The sequence below is a fragment of the Bombina bombina genome, chromosome 2 (genome assembly GCF_027579735.1).
Source record: "Bombina bombina isolate aBomBom1 chromosome 2, aBomBom1.pri, whole genome shotgun sequence".
NCBI classification, from domain to species: domain Eukaryota; kingdom Metazoa; phylum Chordata; class Amphibia; order Anura; family Bombinatoridae; genus Bombina; species Bombina bombina.
The window spans coordinates 100473299-100485486 of NC_069500.1; the positions used below are offsets into that span (position 1 = coordinate 100473299).

Consider the following 12188-nt stretch of genomic DNA (forward strand, 5'->3'; position numbering starts at 1 on the left):
TTGGCAAGAGTCCATGAGCTAGTGACATATGGGATATCAATACCCAAGATGTGGATCTCCACTCCAGAGTCACTAGAGAAGGATGGAATAAAATAAAAACAGCCATATACCGCTGAAAAAATTAATCCGCAACCCAAAAAAATAAGTTTATTTTCATTTTTGAAAGAAAAAAACTTAAATCAAAAGCAGAAGAATCAAACTGAAACAGCTGCCTGAAGAACTTTTCTACCAAAAACTGCTTCCGAAGAAGCAAATACATAAAAACGGTAGAATTTAGTAAATGTATGCAAAGAGGACCAAGTCGTTTGCTTTGCAAATCTGATCAACTGAAGCTTCATTCTTAAAAGCCCACGAAGTGGAGACTGATCTAGTAGAATGAGCTATAATTCTCTGAGGCGGGGCTTGACCCGACTCCAAATAAGCTTGATGAATCAAAAGCTTTAACCAAGAGGCCAAGGAAATAGCAGAGGCCTTCTGACCTTTCCTAGGACCAGAAAATATAATAAATAGACTAGAAGTCTTCCTGAAATCTTTAGTAGCTTCAACATAATATTTCAAAGCTCTTACCACATCCAAAGAATGTAAGGATCTTTCCAAAGGATTCTTAGGATTAGGACACAAGGAAGGGACAACAATTTCTCTACTAATGTTGTTAGAATTCACAACCTTAGGTAAAAATTCAAATGAAGTCCGCAAAACCACCTTATCCTGATGAAAAATCAGAAAAGGAGATTCACAAGAAAGAGCAGATAGCTCAGAAACTCTTCTAGCAGAAGAGATAGCCAAAAGGAACAACACTTTCCAAGAAAGTAGTTTAATGTCCAAAGAATGCATAGGCTCAACTGGAGGAGCCTGTAAAGCCTTCAGAACCAAATTAAGACTCCAAGGAGGAGAAATTGATTTAATGACAGGCTTAATACGAACTAAAGCCTGTACAAAACAGTGTATGTCAGGAAGTATAGCAATCTTTCTGTGAAATAAAACAGAAAGAGTGGAGATTTGTCCTTCCAAGGAACTTGCAGACAAACCCTTATCCAAATCATCCTGAAGAAACTGTAGAATTCTAGGAATTCTAAAAGAATGCCAGGAGAATTTATGAGAAGAACACCATGAAATGTAAGTCTTCCAAACTCTATAATAAATCTTCCTAGAGACTGATTTACGAGCTTGTAACATAGTATCAATCACTGAGTCAGAGAAACCTCTATGACTTAGTACTAAGCGTTCAATTTCCACACCTTCAAATTTAATGATTTGAGATCCTGATGGACCGTCTGGCCGTAACGGAATTGGCCAAGACGGGCAACTGGACATCCGAACCAGATCCGCATACCAAAACCTGTGTGGCCATGCTGGCACTACCAGCAACACAAATGATTGTTCTATGATGTTTTTGGAAATCACTCTTGGAAGGAGAACTAGTGGCGGGAAGATGTAAGCAGGATAATAACACCAAGGAAGTATCAGCGCATCCACTGTTTCCGCCTGAACATCCCTGGACCTGGACAGGTATCTGGGAAGTTTCTTGTTTAGATGAGAGGCCATGAGATCTATCTCTGGAAGACCCCATATCTGAACAATCTGAGAAAAAACATCTGGATGGAGAGACCACTCCCCTGGATGTAAAGTCTGGCGGCTGAGATAATCCGCTTCCTAATTGTCTACACCTGGGATATGCACCGCAGAGATTAGACAGGAGCTGGATTCCACCCAAACAAGTATTCGAGATACTTCTTTCATAGCTTGGGGACTGTGAGTCCCACCCTGATGATTGACATATGCCACTGTTGTGATAATGTCTGTCTGAAAACAAATGAACGGTTCTCTCTTTAATAGAGGCCAAAACTGAAGAGCTCTGAGTTCTAAAATATTTATTGGAAATCTCGCCTCTTGAAATTTCCAAACTCCTTGTGCTGTCAGAGATCCTCAAACAGCTCCCCAACCTGAAAGACTCGCATCTGTTGTGATCACAGTCCAGGTTGGCCGAACAAAAGAAGCCCCTTGAACTAAACGATGGTGATCTATCCACCATGTCAGAGAGTGTCGTACATTGGGATTCAAGGATATTAATTGTGATATCTTTGTATAATCCCTGCACCATTGATTCAGCATACAAAGCTGGAGAGATCTCATATGAAAATGAGCAAAGGGGATCGCGTCCGATGCTGCAGTCATGAGACCTAAAACTTCCATGCACATAGCCACTGAAGGGAATGACTGAGACTGAAGGTGCCGGCAGGCTGCAACCAATTTTAAACGTCTCTTGTCTGTTAGAGACAGAGTCATGGACACTGAATCTATCTGGAAGCCTAAAAAGGTGACCCTTGTCTGAGGAATCAAGAAACTTTTTGGTAAATTGATCCTCCAACCATGTTTCCGAAGAAACAACACTAGTTGATTTGTGTGAGATTCTGCAGTACGTAAAGACTGAGCTAGTACCAAGATAACGTCCAAATAAGGAAACACTGGAATACCCTGTTCTCTGATTACAGAGAGTAGGACACCCAGAACCTTTAAAAAGATTATTGGAGCGGTTGCTAGGCCAAATGGAAGAGCAACAAATTGGTAATGCTTGTCTAGAAAAGAGAATCTCAGAAACTGATAATGTTCTGGATGAATCGTAATATGAAGGTATGCATCCTGCAAGTCTATTGTGGACATATAATGTCCTCGCTGAACAAAAGGCAGAATAGTCCTTATAGTCACCATCTTGAAAGTTGGTACTCTTACATAACGATTCAAAATTTTCAGATCCAGAACTGGTCTGAATAAATTTTTCCTTCTTTGGGACAATGAATAGATTTGAATAAAACCCCAAACCTTGTTCCAGAAGAGGAACTGGCATGATTACCCCTGAAGACTCCAGGTCTGAAACACACTTCAGGAAAGCCTGAGCTTTTACTCGATTTTCTGGGATACGTGAGAGAAAAAATCTTCTCACAGGAGGTCTTACTCTGAATCCTATTCGATACCCTTGAGAGACAATGCTCTGAATCCATTGATTTTGAACAGATTTTATCCAAATATCCTTGAAAAACCTTAATCTGCCCCCTACCAGCTGAGCTGGAATGAAGGCCGCACCTTCATGCGGACTTAGGGGCTGACTTTTGTTTCCTAAAAGGCATGGATTTATTTCAATTTGAGGAAGGCTTCCAATTGGAGGCAGATTCCTTGGGGGGAGGATTGAGTTTTTGTTCCTTATTCTGACGAAAGGAACGAAAACGGTTAGAAGCCTTAGATTTACCCTTAGGTTTTTTATCCTGAGGCAGAAAAACTCCCTTTCCCCCAGTAACAGTTGAAATAATAGAATCCAACTGAGAACCAAATAAATTATTACCTTGGAAAGAAAGAGATAGTAATCTAGATTTAGATGTCATATCAGCATTCCAAGATTTAAGCCACAAAGCTCTTCTAGCTAATATAGCTAAAGACATGGATCTAACATCACAAATAAAATGATTAGCATGTTGCAGTAAGCGAATAATGCTAGATATGTCAGAATCCAATTCTTGTTGCGCTAAATTCTCCAACCAGAAAGTTGATGCAGCCGCAACATCAGCCAAAGAAATTGCAGGTCTGAAAAGATGACCTGAATATAAATAGGCCTTCCTTAGATAAGATTCAAGCTTCCTATCTAAAGGATCCTTAAAGGAAGTGCTATCTTCCATAGGAATAGTGGTACGTTTAGCAAGAGTAGAAATAGCCCCATCAACTTTGGGGATCTTTTCCCAAAACTCTATAGATTTTGCTGGCAAAGGACACAATTTTTTAAACCTTGAAGAAGGAATAAAAGAAGTACCTGGCTTATTCCATTCCTTAGAAATCATATCAGAAATAGCCTCAGGAATAGAAAAAAAACCCTGGTGAAACCACAGGAGGTTTAAAAACAGCATTTAAATGTTTATTAGACTGAACGTCAAGAGGACTGATTACCTCAATATCCAAAGTAATTAACACTTCATTTAATAAAGAACGCATATACTCAATTTTAAATAAATAAGTAGATTTGTCAGTGTCAATGTCTGAGGAGGATCTTCTGAATCAGATAGATCCTCATCAGAAGAGGATAAATTATCATATTGTTGGTTATTTGAAATTTCAACAACTAAATGAGACGTTTTAAAAGACCTATTACATTTATTTGAAGGTGGAAATGCAGACAAAGCCTTCAGAATAGAATCAGAAACAAATTCTTTAAAATTTACAGGTATATTATGCGCATTAGAAGTTGAAGGAACTGCAACTGGCAATGTACTATTACTGAAGGACACATTATCTGCATGTAAAAGTTTATCAAAACAACTATTACAAATGACATTCTGCGATATAATTTCTACAATTTTACAACAAATGCACTTAGCTTTGGTAGAACCGATGTCAGGCAGCAATGTTCCAGCAGAAGCTTCTGAGGCAGGCTCAAAGTGAGACATCTTGCAAAATGTGAGAGAAAAAAACAACATATAAAGCAAAATTATCTATTTCCTTATATGACAGTTTCAGGAATGGGAAAAAATGGAAATAGCAAAGCCCTCTGATAGAGAAAAAATCAAGAGGCAAACATCAATGGGGTATTGAAATAATGAAAAAGTTTGGCGCCAAGGATGACGCACAACGTAACTTTGGCGCCAAAAAATAACCGGAAATGACACACTTGCGTCACTAATGATGCAACCGTGTGAAAGGTCTCTGCGTCAAGTATGACGCCTAAAATGACGAACTTGCGTCATAGACGTACTCTTTTGCGCCAAAAAATTTTCGCGCCAACATTTTTTAAAAGATGTCTATATTCCCCAAATATGAAACTGACAGTCTGCAGAAGGAAATACATGAACCTGACTCATGGCAAATATAAGTACAATACATATATTTAGAACTTTATATTAATGCATAAAGTGCCAAACCATAGCTGAGGTGTCTTAAGTAATAAAAAACATACTTACCAAAAGACACCCATCCACATATAGCAGATAGCCAAACCAGTACTAAAACAGTTATTAGTAGAGGTAATGGTAAATTAAGAGTATATCGTTGATCTAAAAAGGGAGGTAGGAGATGAATCTCTACGACCGAACAGAGAACTTATGAAAAAGATCCCGTTAGGGAAATCATCGTATTCAATAAGTGATACTCCCTTCACGTCCCTCTGACATTCGCTGTACTCTGAGAGGAATCGGCTTCAACAATGCTGAGAAGCGCATATCAACGTAGAAATCTTAGCACAAACTTACTTCACCACCTCCATAGGAGGCAAAGTTTGTAAAACTGAATTGTGGGTGTGGGGAGGGGTGTATTTATAGGCATTTTGAGGTTTGGGAAACTTTGCCCCTCCTGGTAGGATTGTATATCCCATATGTCACTAGCTCATGGACTCTTGCCACTTACATGAAAGAAATGTATATTTTATCATTTACAATACCAATTTTAAAAAGAAAACTATATGGAGGAAACTTTATACAAGAAAATATAGATGATATAAGTAACTCATCTTAAGGACAAAAATGATCAGCTTTTGAAGCTTTGTGTAAAAGGCTTGCATGAGTAAACTTGCCACCCTAAATTTAATTTAAACAGAAGAAAAGGGCCACCTTGTGCGTATCAAAATGCAAACTGGATCAGACAGGTACTTATTTGCTTATTATTGAGTTTGGCGCCCCCAGGGGGGTTAATTTACCCTTGTTTTTTATTGCCTTAATGTAAAAAGCAGAAAGTGCTTCTTTTGCCTCTCTGCCACCTCAGAAGTGGCGAGACAATCATGTTCAGGGTGATTAAGAAACCCTGACAATTTGTTGTGCGAGAGCAGGGGGCAGCATTACACACGAAACCTCTTGTGCAATGCTAAATATTTGCATCCGATGCAGCAGACAGACAGGTCCTCTACGTGCCAAACAGTCTGCCTGCAATCATGAAAAGTTTTGCCCTTAAACTGATTTTGCTACATAATTTTTTTTCTTTTTTTTTTTTTCTTTTTTTTTTTTTTTTTTTTTCAAAAAAGCTTTATTGAAAGGTATTCAAAAGGTTACAAGTTTTTCAATTTTTCCAAGATGCATATGAAAACAAAGTTATGCGATCAATACATTGCGAATTGTGATGTTTAATATTAACGTGTGAGAAACATTCTTCCCCTAGCTCCCCTAGACATGATAAATTACTGACCGCTCGTAGAACATGTGGAGTTTAGCTCCAAAGAGATCAGAACACAGGTCAATATGCACTTGTATGTTAAAAAGTCCAAAAGTCCAGCAGTGCACTTTTCCTGGTGTTTTACGGCCATTCCTACCAAGTTATATATGCAAAATCTAGGATCACCAGAGAGTGAGAAGCAGAGAGAAAAGGGGGAGAAAGAGGAGGGGGGGTTGTTTGGGGTTCGTTTGTGCAAATCTCATGAAGATTAGGCGGGGGTGATAGGTAAGGATGAGGGAGGAAGAGGAGGAAGGATGGGGGAGGGGGGTCAATGGATGGGTCAGAGGTCCGTGCAGTAGTCAAAGTCTCCCTACACTATCCTTTGCTACATAATTTAAGGGCAAGACAAAGGCTGGTGCTTTAGCATAACTAAATATGAAACATTCAAATAAATAATTTAAAGCAATTTAACTTGATATGATGAGAATATCTCCACATCATCTGGTTTTCAAAAAAACGATCCCATTTCAACTTCAAGAAGCAGATTTTCATTTTTTTATGTTAGTAACAATAATCAATAATAATTTAAATGGTGTGAATACATTTACATAAAGGCCCCTTTAAAAAAGCTACAGTAGGTATTTTTATATAAATAAAGGTCACTTTATTGTGGTGTCAGTCGGCTAGATTACGAGTTGTGCGTTAGGGTAAAAAAGCAGCGTTAAGAGGTCCTAACGCTGCTTTTTTATGCCCGCTGGTATTACGAGTCTTGAAGGTTTAGGTGTACCGCACACTTCTTTGGCCTTACCGCAAAACAACTTACTTAAACTTCGTAAAGTCTTTTTTCTATGGGACTTCCATAGCGCCGATATTACGAGTCTGTCCTGGGAGGCCAAAAAGTGAGCGGTACACCCTACCCTGTCAAGATCCCTAAAGCATTTAAAAGTCAGTAGTTAAGAGTTTTATGGTACAATGCCGTAACATAAAACTCATAACTAAAGTGCTAAAAAGTACACTAACACCCATAAACTACCTGTTAACCCCTAAACCGAGGCCCCCCACATCGCAAACACTATAATAAAATTATTAACCCCTAATCTGCCGCTCCAGACACCGCCGCCACCTACATTATATTTATGAACCCCTAATCTGCTGCCCCCAACATCGCCGACACTCTGCCGCCCCCAATGTCGCCACAACCTACCTACACTTATTAACCCCTAATCTGCCGCCCCCAACGTCGCTGCCACTATAATAAACATATTAACCCCTAAACCGCCGCACTCCCGCCTCGCAAACATTAGTTAAATATTATTAACCCCTAATCTGCCGTCCCTAACATCGCCGCCACTATATTAAAGTTATTAACCCCTAAACCTACTAATTTAAATATAATTTAAATAAATCTAAATAAATATTCCTATCATTAACTAAATAATTCCTATTTAAAACTAAATACTTACCTATAAAATAAACCCTAAGCTAGCTACAATATAACTAATAGTTACATTGTAGCTAGCGTAGGGTTTATTTTTATTTTACAGGCAAGTTTGTATTTATTTTAACTAGGTAGAATAGTTATTAAATAGTTATTAACTATTTAATAACTACCTAGCTAAAATAAATACAAAACTACCTGTAAAATAAAACCTAACCTAACACCTAACACTATAATTAAATAAATTAACTAAATTAAATACAATTACCTAAATTAAATTAGCTACAGTACAAAAAACAAACAAACACTAAATTACAGAAAATAATAAACAAATTAAAGATATTTAAACTAATTACACCTAATCTAATAGCCCTATTAAAATAACCCCCCCCCCCCAATAAAAAAACCCTAGCCTAAACTAAACTACCAATAGCCCTTAAAAGGACCTTTTGCGGGGCATTTCCCCAAAGAAATCAGCTCTTTTACCTGTAAGAAAAAATACAAACAACCCCTTAACAGTAAAACCCACCACCCACACAACCAACCCCCCAAATAAAATACTATCTAAAAAAACCTAAGCTCCCCATTGCCCTTAAAAGGGCATTTGAATGGGCATTGCCCTTAAAAGGGCAGTTAGCTCTTTTGCATCCCCAAAGTCCCTAACCTAAAAATAAAACCCACCCAATACACCCTTAAAAAAATCTGATTGGTACAGCCAATAGAATGCAAGCTCAATCCTATTGGCTGATTGGATCAGCCAATAGGATTGAAGTTCAATCCTATTGGCTGATTACATCAGCCAATAGGATTTTTTCTATCAGCCAATCGGAATCTAAGGGACGCCATCTTGGATGACGTCACTTAAAGGTACCTTCATTCATCTTTAGTCGTCGGATAAAGAGGATACTCTGTGTCGGATGTCTTGAAGATGGACCAGCTCTGCGCCGGATGGATGAAAATAGAAGATGCCGTCTGGATGAAGACTTCTGCCCGTCTGGAGGACCACTTCTTCCGACTTCGTTGAGGACATCTTGCCACTTGGATGAAGACTTCTCCCGGCTTCGTTGAGGACTTCGGCCCGGCTTGGATGAAGACTTCTCCCGGTAAGTCAATCTTCAGGGGGTTAGTGTTAGGTTTTTTTAAGGGTGTATTGGGTGGGTTTTATTTTTAGGTTAGGGACTTTGGGCCTGCAAAAAAGAGCTAACTGACATTTTAAGGGCAATGCCCATCCAAATGTCCTTTTCAGGGCAATGGGGAGCTTAGGTTTTTTTAGATAGTATTTTATTTGGGGGGTTGGTTGTGTGGGTTTTACTGTTGAAGGGTTGTTTGTATTTTTTTTCAGGTAAAAGAGCTGATTATTTTGGGGCAATGCCCCGCAAAGGCCCTATTAAGGGCTATTGGTAGTTTAGGCTAGGGTTTTTTTTTTATTTTGGGGGGGCTTTTTTTATTTTGATAGGGCTATTAGATTAGGTGTAATTATTTTAAATATCTTGTAATTTGTTTATTATTTTCTGTAATTTAGTGTTGTTTTTTTTTGTACTTTCGCTAATTTAATTGATTTAATTGTTGTTAATTTAGTTAATTTATTTAATTATAGTGTAGTGTTAGGTGTTATTGTAAATTAGGTTAGGTTTTATTTTACAGGTACATTTGTATTTATTTTAGCTAGGTAGTTATTAAATAGTTAATAACTATTTAATAACTATTCTACCTAGTTAAAATAAATACAAACTTGCCTGTAAAATAAAAATAAACCCTAAGCTAGATACAATGTAACTATTAGTTATATTGTAGCTAGCTTAGGGTTTATTTTGTAGGTAAGTATTTAGTTTTAAATAGGAATTATTTAGTTAATGATAGGAATATTTATTTAGATTTATTTAAATTATATTTAAGTTAGTGGGTGTTAGATTTAGGGTTAGACTTAGGTTTAGGGGTTAATAACTTTAATATAGTGGCAGCGATGTTGGGGGCGGCAGATTAGGGGTTAATAAATGTAGGTAGGTGGCGGCGATGTTAGGGACGGCAGATTAGGGGTTAATAATATTTAACTAATGTTTGCGAGACGGGAGTGTGGTGGTTTAGGGGTTAATATGTTAATTATAGTGGCGGCGACGTTGAGGTCGGCAGATTAGGGGTTAATAAGTGTAGGTAGGTTGCAGCGACATTTGGGGGCGGCAGATTAGGGGTTAATAAATATAATGTAGGTGTCGGCGATGTTGTGGGCAGCAGATTAGAGGTTCATAACTATAATGTAGGTGGTGGCGGTGTCCGGAGCGGCAGATTAGGGGTTAATAATTTTATTATAGTGTTTGCGATGTGGGGGGGGCCTCGGTTTAGGGGTTAACAGGTAGTTTATGGTTGTTAGTGTACTTTTTAGCACATTAGTTATGAGTTTTATGTTACGGCGTTGTACCATAAAACTCTTAACTACTGACTTTTAAATGCGTTAGGGATCTTGACAGGGTAGGGTGTACCGCTCACTTTTTGGCCTCCCAAGACAGACTCGTAATACCGGCGCTATGGAAGTCCCATAGAAAAAAGACTTTACGAAGTTTACGTAAGTCATTTTGCGGTAAGGCCAAAGAAGTGTGTGGTGACCCTAAACCTTCAAGACTCGTAGTACCAGTGGGCGTAAAAAAGCAGCGTTAGGACCTCTTAACGCTGCTTTTTTACCCTAACTCACAACTCGTAATCTAACCGAAAGTTTGTCACTTGCTTCCCAAAGAGGCTAAATAGCAAATCCTGTAACCCAAATATTTTGCAAAATGCTACAAATTGCATAAACTTACAAAATACACAGGGATTGCTTAGCTCAGTGGACAAACTTATTTGAAGCTAGACTTAATAGGCCCAATGTTTTCAAGTGGTTTAACAACTTGATAAAAAAGTGACAATATTAAAACTATTTGAACTAAGCTATTTGAAAACATTTATTTTATGGGCAAGTGTTTTGCAATGCACCATTTAGATGCTGCTAAATACTGTGCATATTTAAAAAAAATACAAGTAGGGTTGCCAGGTGTCCCATATTGAACTCAACAGTCCAGTATTTTAGCAGGATGTCCAGTAAAGTATTTACAAAAATACTGGGCTCAAACTATTTTGCAAGGGTTTTCACGATCGTTTGCACTCCGTTTAAATTGTGCTGACATTACAAGTATATTTACACTAGAATCATTACCGTGATTTTTGAGCTGTGGTTAACTGTTTGGCGAACATAAACTGTTTGGCGAACCTTTTGCTGTTAAGTAGATGAAAGCATGTAAAAAACATATTTTATAAAATATTCATATTTATTTAAATTCTTTACTATGTATTTACTGTAAATATTTCACATTCAAAGGTTCTGCACATATGTTTTAATTATTTCTAAATCCTTTACATATCTGTATATATCTATACCTATATATAATCTTATATATACTGTTTATATACAGTATGTATATATATATATATATATATATATATATATATACTATATATATATATACTGTATATATATATATATATATGTATGAATATATTTTTGTTAAAAAAAACATCAGATATATGTAGAAATATGTATTTATGAATAAAAAAGAACATATTGCTTTATGTAAATAACTTTGGAATATAAAATATTCATATTTTCATGTCGGGTTAGTGCTAATGAGAATATGTGATGGTGTTTGCATGAGAGTTGGGTGTTAGTTTTGTTCAACTTTTTTCTCTCTCCATTGACTCAATGGTGTATACGTGAACGTTTATGTGATATTCTAAAATTGGATTGTTGCGCTATTCGGGTTACCGCTAAAGCAAAAAAAGTTTTCTTTCAACTTGTAATACCAGTGCAACATGACTTGCGCAAAATTTTTAATTCTAGCTGAGTTTTTACCATAGCAAAAATGCAAAATACTGCATCACTTGTGATCAAGCCCCCAGTGATTTAAAATCCCTCAATGTTAATTAAATGTAATGATTACAAATTTGGAAATTAAAGAAGTGAAGGGAAGTCAAAGAGATTAAATTACTTCTGTTTATGTGTGCCACTGGCAACCAAAGATGTATTGATGATTTGTATGCTAATGGCAGCCAAGGGGTGAAATGACTGCTCAGTTGTGAAAATTATACATGGTGGGATGAAGAGTGGGGGCTAAGGTAGAGCTTTTTTTGGGGGGGGCATTGTGTGACCCAATCTACCTATGTGCCATATCACCGACAAATTGACCACTATTTTTGTGGAGGGAATCTGGCGACCCTATATACAAGGCATATAGATTATGAGGGTCAATCAGAAGCTGTGCAGTAAACTTCAGTACAGTAAAATAACTTTATATGCACCAAATGTAGGATATTAGCAAGTAGGAATAAAGCACCTTCTGTATAAATGTAAATAACAAACTTCTACAATGAGTTTCAGTGCAAACCTTTGGGAATAAAAAGCAAAACTCACTGAGTAGCTGCTATTGCCATTTGCTATTCCTTGTTTATAAGCTCCAACTGCAGTCACTCCCAGCGTGTATGGACTGGCACCGTGATAGCCTCCCCTGTAATAGAACAAGAATTTACCTGGATAGTGTTCTTAGATTCGGCCATGTAACAGCTCACTATATAAAACCTTGTGGTTGAACAATAAAGCTGCACATTC

At 37.4% G+C, this 12188-nt stretch overlaps 1 protein-coding gene across 1 annotated transcript in view; it reads right to left on the reverse strand.

The window, feature by feature from the left end:
• The window catches only part of AGXT2 (alanine--glyoxylate aminotransferase 2), a 113682-nt gene that overhangs the window by 55334 nt on the left and 46160 nt on the right, over positions 1 to 12188 (reverse strand). Inside the window, exon 6 of the mRNA XM_053701200.1 lies at positions 11994 to 12087. Within this exon, the coding sequence (XP_053557175.1) occupies positions 11994 to 12087 (94 nt within the window). The remainder of the gene's footprint in view (positions 1 to 11993; positions 12088 to 12188) is intronic.